At 54.4% G+C, this 22,748-nt stretch overlaps 9 protein-coding genes across 9 annotated transcripts; 5 read left to right on the forward strand and 4 right to left on the reverse strand.

Annotated features, from left to right (window-relative positions):
* Positions 1-98: 98 nt before the first annotated feature.
* Positions 99-1,445, forward strand: B0T15DRAFT_422945 (uncharacterized protein). The gene is made up of 2 exons (XM_062865580.1): positions 99-123; positions 296-1,445. The coding sequence occupies exon 2, from the start codon at positions 545-547 to the stop codon at positions 1,061-1,063; it is 519 nt and encodes a 172-aa protein (XP_062718481.1). The 5' UTR covers positions 99-123; positions 296-544; the 3' UTR covers positions 1,064-1,445.
* A 769-nt stretch (positions 1,446-2,214) lies between these two features.
* On the forward strand, positions 2,215-3,424 carry B0T15DRAFT_404576 (uncharacterized protein; the record flags this gene model as incomplete). The annotated part of the gene is made up of 3 exons (XM_062865258.1): positions 2,215-2,790; positions 2,882-3,084; positions 3,157-3,424. 3 exons carry the CDS (start codon positions 2,215-2,217, stop codon positions 3,422-3,424), a joined length of 1,047 nt encoding a protein of 348 aa, XP_062718482.1.
* A 1,140-nt stretch (positions 3,425-4,564) lies between these two features.
* On the forward strand, positions 4,565-5,567 carry B0T15DRAFT_497158 (ATP adenylyltransferase-domain-containing protein; the record flags this gene model as incomplete). The annotated part of the gene is made up of 2 exons (XM_062867244.1): positions 4,565-4,684; positions 4,740-5,567. 2 exons carry the CDS (start codon positions 4,565-4,567, stop codon positions 5,565-5,567), a joined length of 948 nt encoding a protein of 315 aa, XP_062718483.1.
* Positions 5,568-5,789: 222 nt separating this feature from the next.
* On the forward strand, positions 5,790-7,073 carry B0T15DRAFT_543678 (HSP20-like chaperone). The gene has a single exon (XM_062870012.1). It carries the CDS (start codon positions 6,128-6,130, stop codon positions 6,824-6,826), a length of 699 nt encoding a protein of 232 aa, XP_062718484.1. The 5' UTR covers positions 5,790-6,127; the 3' UTR covers positions 6,827-7,073.
* On the reverse strand, positions 7,068-7,855 carry B0T15DRAFT_543679 (uncharacterized protein). The gene is made up of 2 exons (XM_062870013.1): positions 7,546-7,855; positions 7,068-7,455 (listed from the first exon to the last, which is right to left on the reverse strand). The coding sequence occupies exons 1-2, from the start codon at positions 7,837-7,839 to the stop codon at positions 7,384-7,386; spliced, it is 366 nt and encodes a 121-aa protein (XP_062718485.1). The 5' UTR covers positions 7,840-7,855; the 3' UTR covers positions 7,068-7,383.
* A 331-nt stretch (positions 7,856-8,186) lies between these two features.
* B0T15DRAFT_497160 (uncharacterized protein) lies at positions 8,187-9,139 on the forward strand (the record flags this gene model as incomplete). The annotated part of the gene is made up of 3 exons (XM_062867245.1): positions 8,187-8,221; positions 8,569-9,004; positions 9,062-9,139. 3 exons carry the CDS (start codon positions 8,187-8,189, stop codon positions 9,137-9,139), a joined length of 549 nt encoding a protein of 182 aa, XP_062718486.1.
* On the reverse strand, positions 9,010-10,038 carry B0T15DRAFT_313054 (uncharacterized protein). The gene has a single exon (XM_062863954.1). It carries the CDS (start codon positions 9,902-9,904, stop codon positions 9,218-9,220), a length of 687 nt encoding a protein of 228 aa, XP_062718487.1. The 5' UTR covers positions 9,905-10,038; the 3' UTR covers positions 9,010-9,217.
* A 1,973-nt stretch (positions 10,039-12,011) lies between these two features.
* On the reverse strand, positions 12,012-12,398 carry B0T15DRAFT_403463 (uncharacterized protein; the record flags this gene model as incomplete). The annotated part of the gene is made up of 1 exon (XM_062865206.1): positions 12,012-12,398. A coding segment is annotated over one exon (387 nt), but the record flags the coding sequence as incomplete, so codon positions are not given.
* Positions 12,399-21,309: 8,911 nt separating this feature from the next.
* Positions 21,310-21,606, reverse strand: B0T15DRAFT_367912 (ankyrin repeat-containing domain protein; the record flags this gene model as incomplete). Its single annotated transcript, XM_062864180.1, has 1 exon — positions 21,310-21,606. A coding segment is annotated over one exon (297 nt), but the record flags the coding sequence as incomplete, so codon positions are not given.
* Between the last annotated feature and the right edge of the window lie 1,142 nt (positions 21,607-22,748).

A 22,748-nucleotide genomic window follows, 5' to 3' on the forward strand; every position in this document is an offset into this window, starting at 1 on the left:
TACTTTGCTTTGCTGTCTCTTTGTTACTCTTGCTGATTCGAGGCTTTGAACCTGGTAGATCATTCAACGGATGCTAGCAATGGCGCTATAGCCTACTATCAAGCTTGACACGACTTCCAGGTTGTAAGTGGCGTACTCTTAACATAACACTATCCGGCGGTAGCTGTGATCGGATGAACTCCCTATCCGATCATATTAACACCCCATGATTAACAACGACTCATGTTCAACGGCATTGTACTGCCCAGCGGCGCGTAAAGGTTGCAACAAGTTCGTTATCTTACATACGCCCTAGTGCTGCAAGAGTCCATTGAGTGGAAACCACAACCATGCTGTTCCTTTGATGCGCGCCGTCATTCAGGAAAGACGTCATGTCGGGTAAGCCAATGTTTACCACGTTTGGGGGAGATGTAAACATGACCAAAGCCGGTGCTGTCTTGAGCCTGATAGCAGAGACAACTTAAGGGCAAAGACAAAGTAAAATGGGCAGGTGTCATGCATCTTCAACGTTCCATAGTGCCGATACTGAACAACGTATATTCCAATGGACTCACCCAGTACACTCAACAGTTGGCCCAGCTATCCACCCAATCCCCCTGCCGCAGCGAACGAAACAAGCCACTACGCAATCATGTCATTTATGCTGGATTTCTACCGGCACACCATCATCCTCGTCGACCTGCGCTTCACCATCCACTGGGACGCGGGCAAGCAGAGTCAGAGATTCGCTCCCGTAGCCTTCGCCGCCGAGCTTATCACCGAGGACCCCGACCTATTCATCCAATCGCTCGATGCCGCCTGCCAGGAGCGGATCCGTGCCGTCACCAAATACACGATGTACCGGTTCGACAAACCCGTCAACTTCGAGGTGGAGCGGTCGTTTGTCTGGAAGGGCTTTGAAAAAGCGCGGCTGTCCATCAGGGGCCTGAGCCCCGACGAGCTGTGGGCCCAGCTGCAGTTGATGAAGACGAGGGGATACCAGGATTGTGTTCGGGTGGATATGGCGGTTGAGATCGAGGCTGGGGAGGAGCTGAGGGGACAGAGGATTATGATATCTTCGTAGGTTCAAGTTCAATGTTACCCCGGAGACGGACGGACGGCCTGGTACGTTCGCACTTTTTTGTTTTTGCAGGCAAGCTGAAAGGGGGCGTCTGGAGCCAGAAAGCTGACCGAAAACTTGCCTCAGATCAGTAGGTTGAGACCCTGCAGGTTGCAGGTCTGCAGTTCGCAGTGTAATGTCCGGAATTCATACTACTGGCTGGTGTCCTCGCTTGGCATGCAGCCATCCACGACCTGCAGGACTAGTTAGCGGAGGCTTCTGGAATAATGCTATTTATGCAGATGGACGGCGTTGTGCATCTGCTGGAGGGGGGCAAATAGGAGGATGCCGGCCCAGCCCCTGAGTGACCACAACACGCAAGAATAGGTGTGATGGGTGTTGAGCGTGGGCGGTATGTAGCTTGACGATGCTCTATGTATGGTGCAAATTGAAAGTTGGTGTTTTGTGTCCCGCGCCCGTAAGGGGAGCCCCCGAGAACGTCGAATCATACGATCAACTCCATACTAGCGCTGGTGAGCCTATGTCCATGCCGCGATCGGGTGGTAACATGGGCGTATCGCCATAGTTAACCAAGGAGCTGAGCAGGCCGCTCTCGCCTGCGTCTGCCTGCCGTGTCCGGTAGGCAGTCGCTCGGAGCTGAACCGGACAGCACTCACGGTCCACCAGGCCGCCTCTGCTGCGGCCGCCTTTAGGGCCACCCCTCTGCTGCGGTCTACCTGCATCGGCTTCCGGCCAGCGGACCCGCTTTCATTCGTGGCGAATGTCCCACAGAATCTGTTGATCCAAGACTGGCGACTGCCTGTTTCCGAAAAGCGGTTCGTGGGCAGACCAACCGCTTCACCATCTGTGGCCGAACCAAGCCCTCCGTGTCCTAGGATCCCTCCAAACGAATGACAAAAATCTTCGGCTCTTCCCCATGCCGATGAAAAGGCATAATTAGCTAAACTAGCCGTCAGTGTGCCTAAAACCTCGCATTGGAACCTGGCTTGGCGCGGGGAAAGAACAACAACCGGTCCCTGTGGCCAACGATCTCGCTCATTGCCGGAACAATGACGAGGACACGCGGACCACCTCGGCGGCCGAGCCGAGGCACCAACGCCGGCGAGAAAGCCGGAAGGTTGTCGAAGGCACCGCGGCAGCATGTGGAGGCTACTATGACGGAGAACGGGTTATATGGTCTGACTGCGGCTCAGCAAGCGAGTACCACGTCAGGTACTGGGGCCTCCCGGGGCCCGTCACCGCCCGGCGGCGCGACCGGCTTCCAACCGTCATCGAGCCAAAGCGTAGTACCCACTGCCTCCATCACGGCGCCCATCGCGAACCTCGGAATCGACGACGACGATGACGACGACGCCGCGGACGACCGTGATGATGCCGCCGCCGCGCCCCAGGCTCCTCCGTACCGGGGGGGCGACGAGACGGCCACGCTGGCGGAATACCCGTACTCGATCTACAACCACGGCACCTGGACGGCGGACGAGGACAAGACGCTCATCCAGGCGCGGTCGCGCGGGCAGAACTGGGCCGAGCTGCAGCGGACCCATTTCCCGACCAAGACGGCCAACGCGTGCCGGAAGCGCTACGAGCGCCTGGTCGAGCGGCGCGGGATATACGACTATAGCGGGCGCAGGCTGGAAATGGTGGCCAACGAGTACATGAACATGCGCAAGGAGATCTGGTCCGGCCTGGCGGATCGGCTGGGGATGAAGTGGGATGCTGTCGAGGCCCTGGTAAGCTTCTCTTCTACATTTGATCACGAATCTTGTAAGAGGAATAAAGATACCTAAGGCATGTGCTGACTACAACGGGGCCGATACGTAGTGCATGGGGGTCGGGCTCAGGAGCATCCAATCTAATGCCAGGTCCTACACCAACCGTGCGCGGCGGGAGGTCCGGATGTCGAAAAAGACGCGGGAGTCGCAAGCCGAGGCCGTGAGTCTCGATCCGGTGGGCCTCCCTTCGCTCGCAGCCCTGCCGCCGCCTCCGCCTCCGCCGCCCCCTCCTCCGGCCCCGGCCCCAACGCAGTCGACTCGGCCAGCCTGGAGCTATGCGGGGACCGCGACAAGCCAAGCCCGGCTTCACCAGGACCGGGACAGAGGGCCAGCAAGCTCAGGTACAGGCCGGAGCCATGCTCATCCCATCGTTCCCATGCCGCCTCCCACCAGGCCCCCCCTTCCTACTCTCACCACCCGCTTGCCGCCGATATCCCTGACGCCGCAGGAAGCGGAGATTTTTGGGGGTTATCTGAACAGCCACCCGGACTCGCTGGGAGGAATATCCCGCCGTGCCGGGGTCGCGTCGCATGGTGTGCCGTTGGGCAGGGGCCCAGACTGGCCACATGCCAACATTCGCGGCCGTATCTGAAAGGGAGCTATTAAGAGAAGCATCAGAATCAGCGAAAGCGTTTTTGTCGAATCATCTGTACATACGTACCGTAGACTACGCATCTTGCATTGTGAATCGCATCAGTCATGGCCTCACCTATCCACCCGTGTTACTGGGCTACCCCTTGTGGGTGATCTCCCAACTTTTGTGCTGTTATGGCGCGCCCCGAAGTAGTTAGTAGTTGGCCGGCAAATGCTCCGGCTTCCGGTTTCCGGTTTCCTATGTTCGGCGCTGACATGCGGCTTCGTCAGGCCCCGGATGCCGTTCAGTTAGTAATAACATCAGCGCGTGGGGCGCGTAATCGTCGCGACTTTCTTCGCATGTCAGCTTTTTTCGAACAAAAAATCAACAACAGCTCGTTGCAGGGGTTGGGCTGAGTCATCTCCTCGCATTCCTGCTTATAGACGACCAAAACAAGAGTTCCTGGATTTCAAAATCACGAAGATGGCCAGGGAATCCTACAGAGTCTCCCCGGTACAGAGACTACCGTAGAGACAGTGTCAACAGCTGAAACTACCGATTTCGGGTTCAAGTCGCCGCTTGCCGGGGGCCTAGCTTCCCAACTGAATTCTGACCCACTGTTGTTTCACCGCTGGTTTTTTCACGCCAACAGCCTACAACGACGCAAACACAAATAACGACCGGGAGCAGACGGGCAGTTCGTCAACTTGACAGCTCCTGCTTTCGAGGATGATCAACTAGTAGTCAGTGTCACAGTAATGACCCCGGATACAAGCAACTTTTCTCACTCTTCCTAAGCTAACTTGGGCTAAGCAGTTAGGATAGCGGCTAGCCCAGGGTAAGGCTTTGGAAGTGCCTCTCCAGTGGCGCGTTGTCAGAGCGCGAGGCCGGAGCAAAGGGTTGACATCATGGATATAGATTGCATCATAAGCTTCGTGGCTCTGGGAAAAGACCGTCTATAATAAGACGCTCCGATATTCAACGGTACGTGGCTCTATACACGTGCCGGGAATCCCCAAAAGCTTCCAAGTTTAAATCGTATGGTTTGCTCTCGAGTCTGACCCATTAGTAAAGGGATAAATTGGAGCCATCTGCTTTCGAACATCGGATTCGTATCTGTTACTCGGAATTATCAAGGGCTCGCCCACACCCGACAACATGGAAACCGAGTTGAATGAGAGTCGCCTACTCGCCCAGTTCGACAGTCTCGTCGAGCAAGGCTCGGTGGTCTACAACGGAAACTACCGCACTGTCACCGTGTCGGACAATGGCTTTCCGGTGAGGAACCTCTGAGCGTCGACGCAGCCGCATCAGACAACTAACCGTGCTCTAGATCGAATTCCGCATCCTAGACGGTCTCCAAAAGAAACCACAGTTGTCTGACACTCCCCATGACTCAGAGAAGCGCTCCTCTCCGGAAGAACAAGCCCCCTCAGGTTGCCGGCCTGGAAGCGACATCGACACAACAGGCTACGAGGTCGCCACACTCGGATCAACCCACCTCCTCGCCATCAACAAGTTCCCTGCGGCGCGCCCGCACCTCCTGATCCTCACCCAGGACGGCTTCCGCCGGCAGCACGAGGCCCTGGACCTCAGCGACCTCACGGCCGCACGGCAGGTCCTAGCCTCGCTCGAGAGCCGCCACCTGCTGCTCTTCAACTGCGGCATCGACAGCGGGTGCAGCCGCATGCACAAACACATGCAGGCCTTTCCGGCGCCGGACCCCAAGGACTTCCCCCTCTGGCCGGACGAAGAAGAAGCCAAGTTAGCCAACGCGCAAGTTCAACAAGTCGTCAAGCCGACGTTCAAGTTCTTCCTGCACCGCTTCGCGGATGATGGCCTGCCTCCGCCCGACACGCTCCTGGGCATCTACCGAGGACTGGTCCGCCGGGCGGAGAGGGAGGCCGCCGGCTACGTCGTCGCCCGGGAAGAAGGAGGCGAGGGGGAGCAGGTCGCCGTGGTGGCCCATAATGTGATTATGGATCGGTCGTGGCTGTTGGTTGTTCCGCGGCGCGCGGCCGGCTGGGACGGCGTGGACACGAACGCCGCGGGCATGCTGGGCATGGTGTGGGTGCACAGCGAGGAGAAGATGAAGCTTTGGATGGAGCGCGGGCCGGGGAATGTGCTGGCGCGCCTTGGGATCCCGGCTGACGGAATTTGAGGCTTGGGTGTGAATGGTGCTGAGGCAGATAGTTATTTTTGAGTCTAGTGATTGTGATAGAGTAATAGCAAGTCAACTTTGACTTTGTTGTCGTACGAGTTGACAACGTTGGTGAGAGGCATGAGAGGGTCCTCATTGTCAACCCCAACCCTGATGACTACGCGCATCTTTCAGCCCGAACCACTGGAGAGCATTCTGGAAACTTCGCGCTCATTCCAGCGTCTGCGAACCGCTGACAGCACCTTCGAGATTCGCCCTGACGGCAGTCGCTGCTTCGCGGATCACCATCGACAGCCTTCTGGAGGCTTCATGACATGTCGTACACATTGGTAATGGCGGTTTCCCGCGTAATCAAGATGCTTCCTGGAGTTGCGATTGTCCATACCGGCTGGGTATTTAAGCCTTGCGATTTCCCAGTTCCTTGAGCCTCTCCTTCAGCAGAAAAACATCAGCTTCGCATCACAAGATCTCAAGCACTCAGAGCTTTCTCAGACTCCTCAAACAACGCGCCCACACTCAATACCATCACTCTTCCAACCTAACTTGCACATCAAGTCATCATGATGTCCCTGTTCCCCAGCTCGTACTGCGCGCCAGCCGACTCCGGCTTCGCCCCCCTCTTCCGCCTGCTCGAGGACTACGACAACTACTCGCGGGACGTCCAGACCACTCGTCCTCAACAACCCAAGCATGCGCGGCGCCAGCCGGCCACCTTCCACCCCAAGTTTGACGTCCGCGAGACCGAGAACGCCTACGAGCTGCACGGCGAGCTCCCGGGCCTCGAGCGCGAGAACGTGAGCATCGAGTTCAGCGACGTGCAGACGCTCGTCATCCGCGGCCGTGTTGAGCGCAGCTACGGCCCCGATTCCTCATCCAACAACAACAAGGCCAACAACAACAACAACAACACTGGCACAGCCGAAGCCGAGAAGCCGCAGACTCGCCGCAACTCGCACCAAGCAACAGTCGAGGACGACCCGGAGGAGAGCAGCACCCGCGCCTCGACTCCCGCCATCACCCCGGAGGTGGAACCCGCCAAGCCTGTGTCCAGGTCTGAGGTGATCAAGCCTGCTCAAGACGAGGCTACCAGTACCAAGTACTGGCTCTGGGAGCGGTCTGTGGGCGAGTTCTCGCGCTCCTTCAGCTTCCCCGCGCGCGTCGACCACGACGGCGTCGCCGCGAGCTTGAACAACGGCATCCTCAGCGTCACGGTGCCGAAGTCGAAGAAGCCTGTTACGCGGAGGATCGAGATCGCTTAGATGGGAGATGATGGGTTTTTTTCGGGCAGTTAACTACATGGGGGATATGATTGGGAACGGGTTGCAATGAGCTATGTCTTCACCTTACCTGATTAATGAACCGGATCACACTGGGTTTCATTCGTGCATCGGGCATTGGGAAGTAGGCGGGGATTCCGGGTATCTGGGTCTGGGTCTGGGTGCTAGCATTATGCAGGTTACGGAGCTCACCATAGAGAGGGGGAATCAATTCCATTTTCTTGTAAAACTTCGTGATTCAGCCGGTGATTGCTGGTGATTTTCCCAATCTCTCAAGCTATTGCTTGCTCCAGTTCCTGTTGATTCTTTCCGTCTTGCAGCTTCTTAAACACTTCCCTCAACTGGCCTCGCCTTTCCATTGATATTGCTCGTCGTCTGGATACTATCTCGGTCGATGATTCTCCCATGTGTTCTTTATCCTTCGACTCCGAGCCATTGAGCTTCTTGCTTTATCGAACCTCCTACTCTGCGACCCTCGTGAAAAACGACCTTATCACCAGCCGAAGTGTCTACCGCGGTTCCTTTCCGCATAGAGTTGACTAAGAAATCGACTGCCAGCAGGTGCCGTTGTCGCAGCAAGGTGGTCCCCTGCACATGTCCTCATCGCAGTCCTACCGCAGAAGCATGTGTTAGCGGTGCTTATTATACCTTAGATACGCTCCATAAGGAAGGCTGTGTAAAAGGAGTAGGCTGGTACTGACACAGACGATGCGCTCCGTGCGCTTTTCCATCGTCATCTCTGGAGCGGCGGTGGCTAGGGCCACCAAGAAGGAAACGAGGAAGGCGGTAGCACGCATCTTAGGAGTGTTGCTTTTCAGTTGGAATGAGTCAAAGCCAACCTGAGAGTGAAGTTTTCTGAGTGTCGGACTCTTATGGAATGGAAGAGAGTGTGGTAGGTGTGAAGTTAGTGTCAAGCTTGGATGGCCTGGAACCCCACGAAATCGCACGAGAAACAAACTTTGGGTCAAACAACTGTCAAGTCGCTCTTTCCTCATATCAGACCAAGCCGTGCCTGCTCTGCCGCCATCGGCATCGTGGTTTCCCACAAGGGGCCGCCAATCGGTGGCCGCCTCAGCTGCAGCCGCCGGTCGGCCAGTGGGAGCTCTGCAAGCGTCAGTTGCCGCCAAGCATGATTCGAATGGCCTTTTCCATTTCCAGGCGGGATCTTGTGATATGAAGCGGCAGGCGTCATACGGCTCTTCTGTAGCCGAAGCTCAGCCTCGCTGAGCAAGCGTCAAGGGCGAGCGTTGGATGCGAAGGGTCACAAACGCTTATTAGGAAGAAATGAGAGGAATTAATGAACCAGCCAGATGTGCCATGTGCTGAAAAGGAGTGGGGACAAATGAGGGTGGTCACTACCATTCCGTCATCATCCACGTACGTAGTAGGTAATCATGTATGTCATAGACTAATAGTGTCCGTAATTTTCTTATACTCGTACTGTCCGTGCTCCATCCACAAGATGAGATGACAACAGGTGAATGATTAGCAAAGACGCGCTTTCAATCAGTCCGGTGGCGAGGGCTCTGCTTCTGGGTATATATCCATAGAGACCTTCCTTGCGGGGGCGTCCGAAGCTCAAACCACACAACTCATCGCGTGAACCTTCCGGCATTTTGATAGATTTCCATCACGCTTTATGAAATTTTTAACTCGAATTACCATGGCTTCCCTCGACGCTTCGAACCATGCCGGCGAGGACGCCTCCGCCCCCCCGGCGCCAGCGACGCCGTCGGCCAAGGGTCGCTCGCATCAGCCGAGGCTCCCGCTGAGGCGACCCCATTCGGGGAGATCGTGCAGAAGACGCGCGACCTTCTTGGGCCGACCTTCCCATTGCGCAGGACGTCGGAGGGAATACGCGAGTTTTCCGTGCCGAGCCTTGTCCCTCGGCCAAGTCTCACCAGAGAGCAGCGAGACTTCATCGCTTTTCTATTCGGAGACCGTTGCCAAGACATCCTCGAACAGCGCGCGGCTGATGTGACACTCGCGCTGGACAAAATCAGGAGCAAGACGCCAGCAGGCACGGTCTCCCCCGAGAGCGAGAACGACTTGCAGAAGTTCGTTAACTCGTCGAGGAGAGACCTGCTTTACGTGAAGATTATGAGAAATAACATCACGGAGAGATACTGTGCTCCTCCGGAAGTCTACCCTGAGGATATTGTATGGACCTAGGAAAAGCCACTCCACTTCATGGACATTACTGACAGAAGACTAAAGAATGACAACGACGGCTACTACCTGGTCATGGATTACGACATGCCGTATCTCCTGGCGGACGATCGAATGTGGGGTTAGTAAACGACCGAGGACAGGCCCGGCCTGGACGAAAGGGAGAAAAGGGGGGTGATAGTCAGAAGCATCCGTCCCCCAAGGCTACACCTTCGGCAATATCCCCTCCTGATCCCAATCCAGCTTCTCCTGCCGAAAGCCAAACCCTTCGGGCGGATCAAAGAACCCCCTCTCCGGCGTGAAGTGGTATATCGTCATATCCACGCCCATGGCAATGATCGCCGTACACTTCTCCAGGTTACCAGAGTCGACCATCCGCCGCAACAGCCCCAAGAACGCCGCCACCGCGGTCTCCATGGCCGGCGTCCCGAGCCACATGACGGATTCCCCGTCCTCCCCGGTAACTTCTGTCCCCGGAAACACGGTAAGCTGCATGAGCACGATCCCCGCCGGGCCGGAGACGTCCTTCCTCCGCATGAAAAAAATCCGCGTGTCCCCTGGCTGGATGTGCTCCAGCCCGGGCCCGTTTAGTGGACCCGGGAAGGCGTCCGGGAAGGGGCCGGGCACGATGATTTCGTGTTTGGACTCGTCGGGAAAGTTGGCTTCGAGCCAGGCCAGGCTGCCTTGGAAGGCGGCCATGCGCCGGAGCGCGGCGAAGCGGGCTGGGTCGCGCCTCGCGAGGGCTTGTATGTGCTCTTTCACGGCTTGGAATTGGGCGGGTGAGGCGAACGGGTCCGGGGTGATGAATGTGGATTGGGGTTGGTCGTTTGCGTCGGTGGGAGGCTTATTAGCGTCCTCGGGACGGCCGACGAGTTTGCGCAGGAAATTCATGATGGCTTTATTTGGTTGGGGTTTTGTTTGTTTGTGGGGTTTGGATGTTTCGGGAGCGTTTGGCTTCGTTGTTGGTGATCGAGTGTTCTTTTAGAACGACACTCCTTCGGACTGATAGTTGTGACTTGAATGACATGCAGAAGAGTTTATTATATTTTCCCTAGACTTCGTCGCACCCTGCCGGTATCTCTGCCTGTTGTCGGTGCGAGAGTTGTACAGATAAACGGTTGGCCGTGTGAGTCAGGCCGGCCCCGCCAGGGATGAGGACGGCTTCGAGTGTGAGGACGAACTGACGCTAGAGCAATATTTAGTGGACTGGCCAGGGACGCATGGGCTGTATATATAATGTTTGTTGCTGCTATCGGTTCATACCTCGCCATGCTTTGTCTCGGAAGATACGACCAATATAGGGGTTACAAGTACTCGGGTTGTTTGCCTCCTGGGAATAAGTGCTCCGTTGGACCTGACTTAGCATATGCACCTTCCTATTGAGAGAACCTGAGACAGCCGATCCCGAGTGAGATTATCTTGTGTGTCCTGGACACCCGAGTCAATCCAATGACCGCCGATAGTTTGTGATACCGACATGGATTTAGCGCTACGAACTTTTCTAAACCACGCACAAAAGTACGTGGGCAAAAGGTACGGAGCGATATAAAGGTGCAAAAAAGCTAGCCGACTAGATCGTTGGGGCGTGGCACCTAGGGAGCGGGCACCTACTTACTGGGTAGGTGGCGGCTGGGCTAGGTACGCGGTTCCCAGGCTGTAGTCGGTTACGAAAAACCCCGAAGATTTTTACTACATCTGTAACACTCAAGGCTCGAACGCGCAGACTTCCGGTGATCAGGCGGAACGCACTTGACTTGCCGAACTGGACAGGGGCCGTGGCCCTCCTCCCCATACCACTCGACCACGCAGGGAACTGTGGGTGAGGGGTGAGGGCCGTTGACGATCTGAGGTGCAGAACTTCTATATATACCGTGGCCTGCTCTTGCTATATGAAGAAACTTGAATGCAATTGGCCAAGCTCTGCTCTGCGCTGCCTTTGTATCAGAAACTTCGAGACCCTGATCCATCTTCCCCCTCCAATTTTCCTTCTGTTTCCACCTCTCCTCGACCCCTCCACTCTTCAAGCAGGTGGTCGACTCAGGTAACTCCCCAACTCCCGCTCGCCGACAAGGGCATCCATATCCTCTTTCCTCAGCGCAAGCCAAATCTCCCAGTTGGCGTCTCCTTTTGTGCCACCCTGCCGTGGCATGATCGCCATAGCCCCCTCGTTGGGCACGTATGCCCTGCGCACCCACGCGGGTTTAACCCTACCACCCGCCCGGGGGGCCGTGTCCGGGATTGCAAACTCGACGTCGGCGCCCAGACTGACGCCCACCGTGGCATCCAACCCCGTGCTGTGGCGGGAGATAACTCGCCTGATCGCCGCGTCGACTTCGGGCCAGGTCAGGGATTTCTCACTCGGATCGGTCGCCATGGTTGCGACGGCAATGTGGTGCTGCCTCACAGTCGGGTCAGTGGCGGTCATGGCAGCGATGGCACAGCGGATCTGCCAGGCCGCAGAGGCAATCTGTTCGATGGTGGCTGGCAGGGACCAGAGGGTTGGCTGTTCACCCGCAAGCTCGCCGACGGTTGCGCGGGCGAGTGAGACAAAAGCCGTTGAGCCGGCTGTCTTCCGTAACTGTTCGAGAACCGTCTGCTTAAGGGAACGGGCGCGTTCCGCCGAAATGGTTAGTATTTTGGCGATGGCGACAGGGAGGACCGCCTGAGTCTGCGGGGCCTCAAAGTCGTACCCATACATGGCGCGGGGTTCAACCGAAGCAGTCTTAACAGTGTCAGCAGCGATCTTGATGACGTTTTCCTTGCGCTGTTGTAGTGTATGGGCTTCGTCAAGTCCTTTGAGTGTTCCAGAAGCGAAACACCTGAGAACCTCGAGTGTCCCTATGCCGTCCATGACGCCATGGTGGAAGGCAAAGCCCAGCAATAGACCACCCTCGACGAATGTCACCCTTAGAGTAATGGGGTGGCATGCATCCCCATGTCCAGGGTCGGATTCCGACAGCAACCAGAGCAGGCGTTTCTTTATGCTGGCTGCATGAATGCCCAATCTCAGGAGTTCCCAAAACGGCTGAGGCAAGTGCGGGTACGATATGTCGATGTTTTGGGAGTCGAACACTTCACCTGGGAACTGAGCCAAGTTGCAGGAGGTCCCCATCTTTGAGTAGACCATCCTGGGCAGCTGTTCAGCTTCCGTGTGGATGATTTGACCACCCAGAAAGGGCATCAGCGAGATTGTGTGGGCAAGATGGTCCTTGAGGTAAGCCACTGTAGCTATCCGGTCAAGTTCCCGATAATTTGGGAAATGAAAACCAAACAAGCGGACGATGTAATTCTGCGGCGCCGTGTAGTCGAGAGGGGTTAGCGGCATGGTCTCAGTTAAGGTAGAGAGCCAGACCCTTTTAAGCGGGCTGCTTTGACTGCGATTCATGTTGCTGTTGGTCCTAGCAGGGACTGCAATGCTGTCTGAGAGGGCAAGCCGATACTCCAGCTCCAAGGCGAAGTGACTATGGAGCATTTCCGCAGGGCAAGCGGCCTAGACACATTACCTCCTATACTGCAGACGTAGTAAAGAGGTCTACACATGGTAGGTACGTCCGATACAAGAAGGCAGTTATTGCACAGGTCCGCCATCAATGCTGTCGTGGGGTAGCAAGTGCGACGGCCTAATGCCACGCTTAGCGTACCTAAACAATGAGGTGTAAGCCACACTTGACCAAAGTTCGGGCGGGACGGCCAAGCAAGTAACAGGCATATAGGATTGTGAGAACATGACCAAAAGAGGCAACCATGGGTATGAAGCACAAGGAGGCGGCTGGCAACCACACGACTCGGCCACCTACTTCGTCATTGTTGAGCAGAACAACTGCGAAAAGGACGTGAGAATTATATCCCGCTCCATATCACAAAGACATGATAGTGAGTCCAAATCGATCACATGTTGTGGCTCAGTGCCGTAACATGTTGGGTAAGCGAGATCTTCGGCGGTGGCGAAACGAGATCACGCTTCAGACTTCATCATGCATGATAACCGAGTATGAGTCCAATGTCAGACATGGTTGAGGAAGCGTTTATGCAGGACGCAACAAAGTTTGCAAGATCAGGGCGATACTGGGTACGAAAAACACCCCACTCTTTCAACGTTCTGAAGAAGAGTCAGGGCACCCCAGCCCTGCCCAGTTCTGGCTGCGAAGAAAGGCATGGTTGGGATCGGCGGCGCTGCACGGGACACCCTCTTCAGCAGGACCAGCGAGATCGTGGCATACTATTCCGTGACCCTCGAGACACATCACCATCGTCACCAGAAACCAGTCAGCGCTGGCAGCAATGAGACAACCACGTCAACAATCCGGCCAAGGCACCATACGGCAGATATACGAGTTGACAAGGCTGCATCAACAGAGAGGGAACTCGGTTGACTTCCTATGGATACCAGCGGAAAGCGACTTCGCATTGGGAGCAGAAGCCAAAGCAGCAGCGCAGAGGGCGACAAAGCAGGGACATTCACCCCGCTCCCAAATGCCCCAGGTCAAGTCTATAGCAATCAGATTGGACATGACCAAACAACGACAGGGAAGAGTCCTCCCTAAAGGCGTAGGCAAGTTCTCAAAGGCTATGGATATAGCACTACCAGGCAAGCATACTCGCGATCTCTATGACAAACTGAAGCGGGAAGAGGCCTGCGTATTGGCACAGCTCTGAACTAGAATGGCGAGGCTAAACGGCTTTCTGAGGAGGATTGGTGCGGTCGAGTTAGATATATATACCTACGACCAAGCAAGGGAAACAGTAGAACACTTTCTGTTTCGATACGTGAGATGGATCGATCTGAGAAAAGGCATACTGCAATGCAGTGGCAAGACGAGGGAGCCTCTCGTTCTATCTGGGAGGGAAAGCACCATCCGACCCGAAGGAGTAGTCGCCAGACATAAAAGCAGTCCGGGCAACGATCAAGTACGCAATGGCGACAGGGAGATTGGATCCAGACGACGAACGACAACCAAGGTTGGACCAACCGCAGTAGGGGAACCCCACTAACACCACACAGCCTCAGCCAGCAGATCCCGCTTTAGCTGCTGAAGATACGGTAGAGACCGAAATCAGTGTCCAGATTTTTGTTGCTAAGAGACAGGGGGACCGTGCCGCGAGCGGCCCGCCAAAGGAGCCTGGAGGAACGGGCTGAGAGCTTCTTGCAACCGCTGGGCCTAGCAGGCTCGATGTCATCGCACTACATCGCATGCAAGGCGACTGATGCACGCTCGAAGGGTAAGGAAAAGGTGCTGTCTTCAGGATCTAACATTAATTATACAGCCGCGCCTTCTTTTGCCCGGCCGTAGATCTCTTGCTTCTGACCAGATCGGAAGAGGGACTGGAAACGTGTTATTTGGTCTGACGAGACTCCTGTTGTGTGCAGCCACTTGTGGCTTGGGCCGGTTCCAGAAGCCGCAATTTTTTTGTAGATCTGTTCCGAAAATTGGACCGTGCTTTTTGTGTCCAGGCAGAGCCACCGATGAAGAGCCTGTGAGTTCCTCCAGGCACAGACCAGTTTCTAGCTGGTTGTAACTCATACAGTGCGCGGCAAATCACTTCTAAGACATCGCAGTTCGAAGTGGGAGTTTCTCAAAGGAAAACCCGACGAAGACAGCGGCATGCTATAATACATTAACATCACATACATACTACGAACTTAATAATCAACATCGTTAGTTCCTCTGTATAATAACGATTTCCTATTCTACCTATAGAGAGCTACGATATATAGGATAGACTATAATTAGAGACAGCTTTGAGATTTTAGGAACAGCTTCCATGCTGCTAGTGACGAGTTCGCGCCACTCCTGAAATGGAAAGCTGGGTCTAGGTAGGTCCGCCTGCAGCTGTCCCATCTCCCAGATAGCCTATGCCCGTCTCACCGCATTCCGAGCCCATTCATGGTCTCCCTGCGCCTTTTTTCTTCGAGCCAGTGCTATAACTCTTTCCACCTCGACAGCATCGAGTTCGCGCCACTCCTGAGAAGAGAAGTCGGGTTTAGGCAGGTCTGCCTGCCACAGTCCCTCCTAGATAGCCTATGCCAGTCCCATCGCATCCCGAGCCGGTCTAAAAAGTCCCTGCGCCTTATTGCTTCGAGCCAAGTCTGCCTAGTATTCAACCATATTCGACATTGTTAGTTGTCTCGTAAGCTTCGCTTAGTCGGTAGTTCAGTCAGCCGGATCAGAAACTGCGATACTAATATATTGCGGCAAATGAAACCTGCTGAAATTCTGTAGTGGATCCAGAGTGTCGCGTTGGCGGGTTTATCTACTGAAAAGATGGTGAAAGGCTGGGCACGGAATTCGCAGTGAGCGAGAACACACTTTAATCCTCGAGACCGGCGCTCGAGGCACCGCCGTGCCTGTCGTGGCACAGTACTGTATCACCATGCATGTTTTAGTCATCCTTGCCTGCTAGTATCTTCTCCGGTGTTTAAACGCCAAAAATACTTTGTGCCGCCGATGTCTCAGCCACAGGCTAATTTTGCAGCCCACTGGTCACTATACAGCTGCAGCGAGTGTAGTTTTGCGGTTCACAAGGATTTTTACAAAGTGGGTTGCCGCACACTGTGTAAGCTACAATTAGCTCTAGAATAGCCCGTGCAGACAATCTTTCAAACATAAAAGTTATGGACGCTAATTTCAGTCTCTACTGTAGGACGCTGAACACTTGGAGAATGCAGCCTCCAAGTCGATCTGCCAAAAACCGAGTCAAGAGGCAACAGTTAGTGGCGTGAGAAAAGAGAGTAGAGGGTTGATAAGTGAACGTCAAACGAATTAGATGTAGTTAGCGTGCCAAGGCCCTTTAGGCTTCGTGCCTCCGGGCGAAAAATAAATTGCAATCCAATCCAGTTCTCCAGACAGCTTACCTTGCGCAGGGTTTCCCCTCCTTCTACGGGCTTAGCTTAGCTCCATAAAAGCAACTATACAAACTACCATAACGTATCTTATAAGCGAGCCGGCCATATAAGCGAGCCGGCCACTTTACCCGCGACGCGTCACTTCCGCGCTTAAAACCAGATTTTCTTTGCAACCTAACATGTCTTCTTCTTCGTACGAGGCTAGGATAAACCTAGCCCTCGAAGCGATACAAAAAGACCAAAAACTAAGCATAAGAGCTGCAGCGAAGTACTACGACGTTCGACGAACAACCTTGCAAGACCGACTAGCGGGCCGGCCTGCACGACGCGACACTACGCCCAACTCGCGCCGGCTCACCGATTCCGAAGAGAGGGCTCTTGTTCAGTATATAATTGAGCTATCTAAGCGAGCTTTTCCGCCGAGACTGCGTGGTGTGGAAGATATAGCCAACCAACTGCTACGCGTACGCGACGCGCCCCCTGTCGGCAAGCTCTGGGCGCATAACTTTGTCAAACGCCAGCCAGAGCTCCGGACGCGTTATACGCATAGATACGACTACCAGAGGGCCAAGTGCAAGGATCCGAAGGTTATTGGCGAATGGTTTGCCCTTGTATAGAATGTTAAGGCCAAGTACAGCATTATAGATGATGATATCTACAACTTCGATGAGACTGGGTTTATAATGGGCATTATCTTCCCAGGTATGGTAGTTACAACCTCGGATGGCCGTGGCAAGGCGAAGCTAGCCCAGCCTGGCAACCGCGAATGGGCGACGGTGATCCAAGGCGTCAATGCCCTTGGCTGGGCTATCCCTCCGTTCATCATCTTAGCGGCGCAGTACCACCTCGCCAACTGGTATCAAGAGTACAACCTCCCGGCCGACTGGCGTATTGCAACCACCGAGAATGGCTGGACTACTAATGCAGTAGGCCTTGATTGGATCAAGCACTTCGACTACCATATAGTGCCTCGGACAAAGGGTAAATACCGGTTGTTGATCCTCGATGGCCACGAAAGCCACTACTCGACCGAGTTCGAGCTCTATTGCCAGCAGAACAACATTATTACGCTCTGCATACCTCCATATTCCTCCTACCTCCTCCAGCCACTTAATGTTGGCTGCTTTGGGCCGTTGAAGCAGGCGTACGGTCGCCAGATCGAGGACTTGGTACGTACATATATCAACCATATAAGCAAGCTTGTGACGGTGCAATGCACCGACCATGATGATGATATCATTTGTATGTATAATGATTCATCATACCAAGTGATGATTCATTATGCATGTTCCATTACATCATGCATGCAAGCTCAGACCTACTCGCATCCTGTATTTAAAGCCTACCTTGCAGTCTCGAGGATTTCTTTCCTCCTGCAAGTTCAATATTCTTGCAATGCAGTCAGTTTACCACCAGAGGCTTGACCCTGGCCTTGAACGACGGCCCTCGTGACAATATTGAACTTCCTTTGGATTGCGTACCTAGCCAGGCAATTCATCGTAACGGCTACGACCTTCCGAACCGACCCGTGCCTAGTCGACCGAGCACGTAGTACATCGTCTTAGCGGAGGCCTGACCACGTATTCGAACAACTACGGAGCCTGCACCTAGAGCCCCCCGTCGGCACCCGGAATTTTTTCACCTTATTCATCACTTCGGGCCTTCCTTCCCTGGCACTAAAGGGTTACGGTGGTAATTGGAAGTGCCATTTCCTCAAGGGTCTTCGGTATTCATTGCAAGCGCGGCAGTTTCCGACCTTCTTCCCCTGCATATGGGTTGTGTGGTAATTAGAAGTGTGTGGACCGACCGGCTGGATCCCGAATTGCAAGAGCCCTCCTTTTTCTCGCATCTGTATTCAATAACGAACACGAACGACAACCGACCTGCAAGATGGACCCTATTCAGCACATGCAGCAGGTCATTCAGAACCACGAAGCCCAGATTCAAGCCTTATCAAAGGAGCTTACCGACTTGAGGACCAAGCCGGCCCGCAAGCCCAAGCCGAGTCTCCCCGATCCTGACAAGTTCTTCGGCACCTACCATTGGGATACCTGGTTTCCGGCCATTCAAGCCAAGCTCCGCATCGATAGTCAAGCCATTGGAGCTCCGGAAGCCCAGTTTTTCTATGTATATGGTCGTCTCGACAGCAAGGTTCAGGCACTCGTTACACCACAGTTAGCCGTTGCCGAAGACACAAAGCAGTACGACCCCCAGAACCTGCTTAATCAACTAGCCCGTTTGTTCGACGACCCCAACAAAGTGCGCGATGCCGAAGATAAACTACAAGCCTTGAAACAAGCCGACGACGACCCGCTCCCGGTCTTCCTAGCCCGGTTCGAACGGCTGCTTTACGCGGCTAAGGCGAACACATGGCCTGACAACACCAAGATCGCTATGCTTCGTCGTGGCTTGAACAAATCAGCCCGCTCCCGGCTCGATGCCCAGGTCATCGTACCCGACGATTACAACGGCTTTGTCGCAATGCTCCAGAAGCTCAACATACGTTACCACGGTTCCGGTAACCCCAAGCCCTTCAACGCCAATCACAACAAGGGCGAACCGATGGATTTGAACACGGTGGACATTGCAGCTATGGATATGCCGAAGTATAATATGGTCCCTGAGCTCCGGTCGATGAAGAAGGCTCTAGAGGAGGACTCTGGTGATGACGACGGCGACCTGTACGATTGATTGGGTGTGGTTTTGGTGGATTTTTTTCGAGCTGTATTGGAAGCCTCGAGGACGAGCCTTCTTTGGGGGGGGGGGTTGTGACGGTGCAATGCACCGACCATGATGATGATATCATTTGTATGTATAATGATTCATCATACCAAGTGATGATTCATTATGCATGTTCCATTACATCATGCATGCAAGCTCAGACCTACTCGCATCCTGTATTTAAAGCCTACCTTGCAGTCTCGAGGATTTCTTTCCTCCTGCAAGTTCAATATTCTTGCAATGCAGTCAGTTTACCACCAGAGGCTTGACCCTGGCCTTGAACGACGGCCCTCGTGACAAAGCTCGAGTTCCTTTATGCTTTTCGCACGGCCTTCTTTGCCTCTATCACCAAGAGGAATATACAGGGCGGTTTTACAGGGGCTAGCCTTGTGCCATACAATCCAGAGAGGGTGCTTTCGAAGCTAGATATCAAGCTTCGTACACCAACACCCCCAACCTCACGGCCGGGCATTGTATAATCTTGGGTCTTCCAGACACCATACAACCCTCGAGAAGCCGAGTCACAGTCAACGCTTATCAAGACTCGCATTGCCAACCATCAAAATAGCTCCCCGACTTCAATGTTGGCTGCTGTAGACCAGCTTACCAAGGGTACGATGGCTATAATGCACCAGGTGGCCCTCCTTCAGGCAGAGGTGTCTTCGCTCCGCAAGGCTAACGAGGCGCTAAGCAAGCGCCGGAGAGCCAAAAAAACACGTGTGCGGCTTGGAGGATCACTTACTGTGCAGGAGGCACAGGAGGTGGTAAGCCAGGGGGCTGTAGGTGGGGAGGAAATGCAAGAAATACAGCTGGATGGTAGTGGTGCTGGGGGGGGTCGTACGAAGGTTCGGTGCTGTGGTGTGTGCGGCAAGCCTGGCCATAATGCCCGCACTTGCCAGGAGGGTGCAGAAGGGTCTGATTCATCTGTTTCTGATGTAATTATTGTTAGTTCCTAGTGTTGTTGTTTTGTGATTGAGGATATTGTTGGTAGTGTAGTGGAGAGTGGCCGGCTCGCTTATATGGCCGGCTCGCTTATAAGATACGTTAGTTGTAATGTACCACGCGTTGGGTTGCATAAGGTGAGGGTGGAGGATACGTGATTGCTCCGAATGGGGAGAGCAGGGAAGAGTGAACTAGATACAAGAGAAGAGCGGTCAGCTCTTTTAAGATCTAGAACACTAATGATGTCATAATAACACCGTACACGAGAGAATCATGGCAGAGGATTGCCGAGGCCCAGCTCGGGCCCAGCCCGTACACATCGAACAACAATTCTTGAGAAGAGGGTGCATCTCTCTTCGCTCTTTGAAGTTAAGTGCGTCGTGTTTGGGGATACATGGGTGGGTTCCGACCTCCAGATAAGATGCTATTGAGTTCTGTCGTTAACTAGCCAGCTGCTTTTGCGAGACAAGCGCGTCTCCCTCTCTCTCTCTCTTTGTCGTGCTATGCCAAAGCCCAGAGCGCAATGGGCGCGGGCGCACGCGAGCCAGGGATTCCGGAATAAAGTAGGTAGCGATTCTCGCGATAGCATGTTCACCATCTAAGATCAAGTTTATCGAGCCACCAGCATAGAACTGCATAGTGCTGGAGATGTCCCCATCTCTAGAAGGAGGTATGAATTCTGGGCTTCTTGAACGCGATCCTAGAGACATGGAGGCGAAGGGTGCCGTGGATAGTCAACCATACAATCTTCTGCTGGAAGGCCGAAGATCTATGATGGAGTTTGGACTCAACACCACGTTACTCAGCGCAAGCGATGGCCACACTTCCAAAATTGGAGACCGTCGCAGTCGACGATGCATTTAAGCCATGAAGTGCAACGACCCTTATACGACAAACAGGCCTGGCTCTCACCAACACTCTAGAGAGCTTCGACAGTATACGGCGCTCCTTGCGTCCTTGACCGGACGGTCGGCACAGTGCTGCTGCAACCCGCCTAGCGGGTTCCCTAGCGAGGAGAGAATCTGCTCTCTCGAGGACTCGTACGGTTTTGCGGGGAAATCAGGTAGTTCGAGTGCCTGGTTCTTTCAATCTTCCATCTCCTGCCTTTCAACATCAAAAGCAGTGCTTCTCGACTTTTGCGCCCTCTCTCTGCTCTGTTGCTGGGCCCCTAAAAGGGACTGGATCAACGCGCGGGCCATCATAAAGGGAGTTGGGCGTGGTGTAATGGATTGAATTTGCCCTCTGGGTGTGAGTTGCCTCAGTTGTATATAGACTGCTCGGCACGTCCCTACATGCCCATAAGGTATATTGGCTCGGGACCGCTTCGCGGCCCGGCCCCGGACGCTAATGGTTAACAACAACAACAACATCTTGCCGGGCGGCCTCTTCGGTCCGTGCAGAGGCCAGCCATGTCACAGTGACTTGAAACTTCCAGTCACTCAGGTTCCACTCCACACCAAAACACGTGCTCGTCAATTTTAAGAGGGCACCTGAGTTCTGCCAGCCTACGTACAGCAGGCCATAGGAAACTTTTTTGCACGCCCTCAGCGCCGGAGTCCAGGTATGCCCTGAACACCTTGTGAAAGATGTGGCTGCTGGCCTTCAAAAGGTCGGTCAGACCTCGGTCAATCAAGCGACTGTCCAGCAGAGCCAGGATCGTCCTAATGATCCTATTCTCCTCCAAGATACCATCAGGGACATTGAATGCTAGGTCGAGGAGGGTCTTGCCGGATTCGTCGACGGTGCCGAAATCTACCTCTGCAATAGAGTCATCGCAGAGAAAATAATCCAGAAAAAGCTCGATTATTTCCCCCCGGCCCCAGCGGCAAGCATGAGCCAGCGGGGTTAAACCACTCTTGTCTCTGGCGTTTGGGTTCACCAGGCCACCCCTCAGTAGGTAGCTGTCAAAGATGAGTTTCACAACACCAATGCTGCCCCGTTTGCAGGCATGAGCAAGCGGCGTCATTCCATCGTTGTCTGTCGAGTCGGGGTTCACCAGGCCGTCCCTCAGTAGGTAGCTGTCCAAGATGAGTTCCACAACACCAATCCCGCTCGACCTGCAGGCATAAGCAAACGGCGTCATTCCATCGTTGTCTGTCGAGTCGGGGTTGACGAGCCCGTCCTTGATCAGGCCAGTTTTCAGGAACAAATCCACAGTGTCGGGCGAACACGATGAGCAAGCGTATGAGAAAGGGCTCCTCCCCAGGTCATCCTTCGCGTCCACACGAAGCGCATCGAGTCCAGAAGACCAGAAACGAGCTTGCAGGAGCACATCAGCCACACGCCAGTGGCCCCGTTCGCATGCCAGACCCAGCGGTCCAGTGCCATTTTTCTCGTCACTGACATGGAGCGTAAGCCATCCCCGCTCTAAATAGGTTCGACGGACGAGCATATTAGCCATATCATCGTAGCCAAACCAGCAGGCCATAGTGAGCGGGTTGAGATGCCACCCCCCTGTCTCCTCGGAACCCGAGTCGCCCATATTCATGTCTAACCTGCCGCTCTGAAGAAGCTCTTCGTTTAGGAGAAGCGACACTGCTGCCGCCGAGCGGGCTTCTATTGCGCACATAAGCGGCGTGTCTCGGTTTCTCCCGAAGTTGAACGGTTCATGGTTGTAACCGTTCGGATCCACCCGGTCGAGACTGAGAAGAAAACGCATGACTTCGACATGTCCGTGTCCGGCTGCAGCGGCAAGAGACGATCTAGAGGCTTTGGGGGCGTTCGGGTCGACACCGGCCTCAACGAGATACTGGACCACGTGCACATCCCCTCCTTCGGCGGCGAGGACGATTAGCCTTTCGAGCATGTATGGGTCGGCGTGCTGCTGGAGTGCCTGGAGAACGTCCAACACACCGAACCTCGCCGCCCATTCGAGCAATTCGCCTACTCTCCCGTTACGTGTTTCGGCGCTTCCAGTGGACGTGTCCAAAAGGCGGGGAAGAATTCTGAAAGCAGCCTCGCGGTGTATCGATCGGTCCAACTCCAATTCGATACTTGCGTTTATTAGCAGCTTGAATGTGGTGCTGATATGACCCAGCGCTGCAGCAAGTTCGACGGCCGTCTCACCCTTGTTGTTCATTTGGTTCACTTTGACGGGGCCTGGTCGACTAGCTGAGTCGCTAGGTATATCTGCGTACTGAGCAATAATGATTTCAACCATGTGGGTATTGCCTTGTTCGGCTGCCAGGTGCAGCGGGGTGTTTCCATCCTTGTTCTTGCTGAGTATGA

The sequence above is a fragment of the Chaetomium strumarium genome (genome assembly GCF_033439665.1).
Source record: "Chaetomium strumarium strain CBS 333.67 chromosome Unknown B0T15scaffold_7, whole genome shotgun sequence".
Taxonomy (NCBI): Eukaryota; Fungi; Ascomycota; class Sordariomycetes; order Sordariales; family Chaetomiaceae; genus Chaetomium; species Chaetomium strumarium.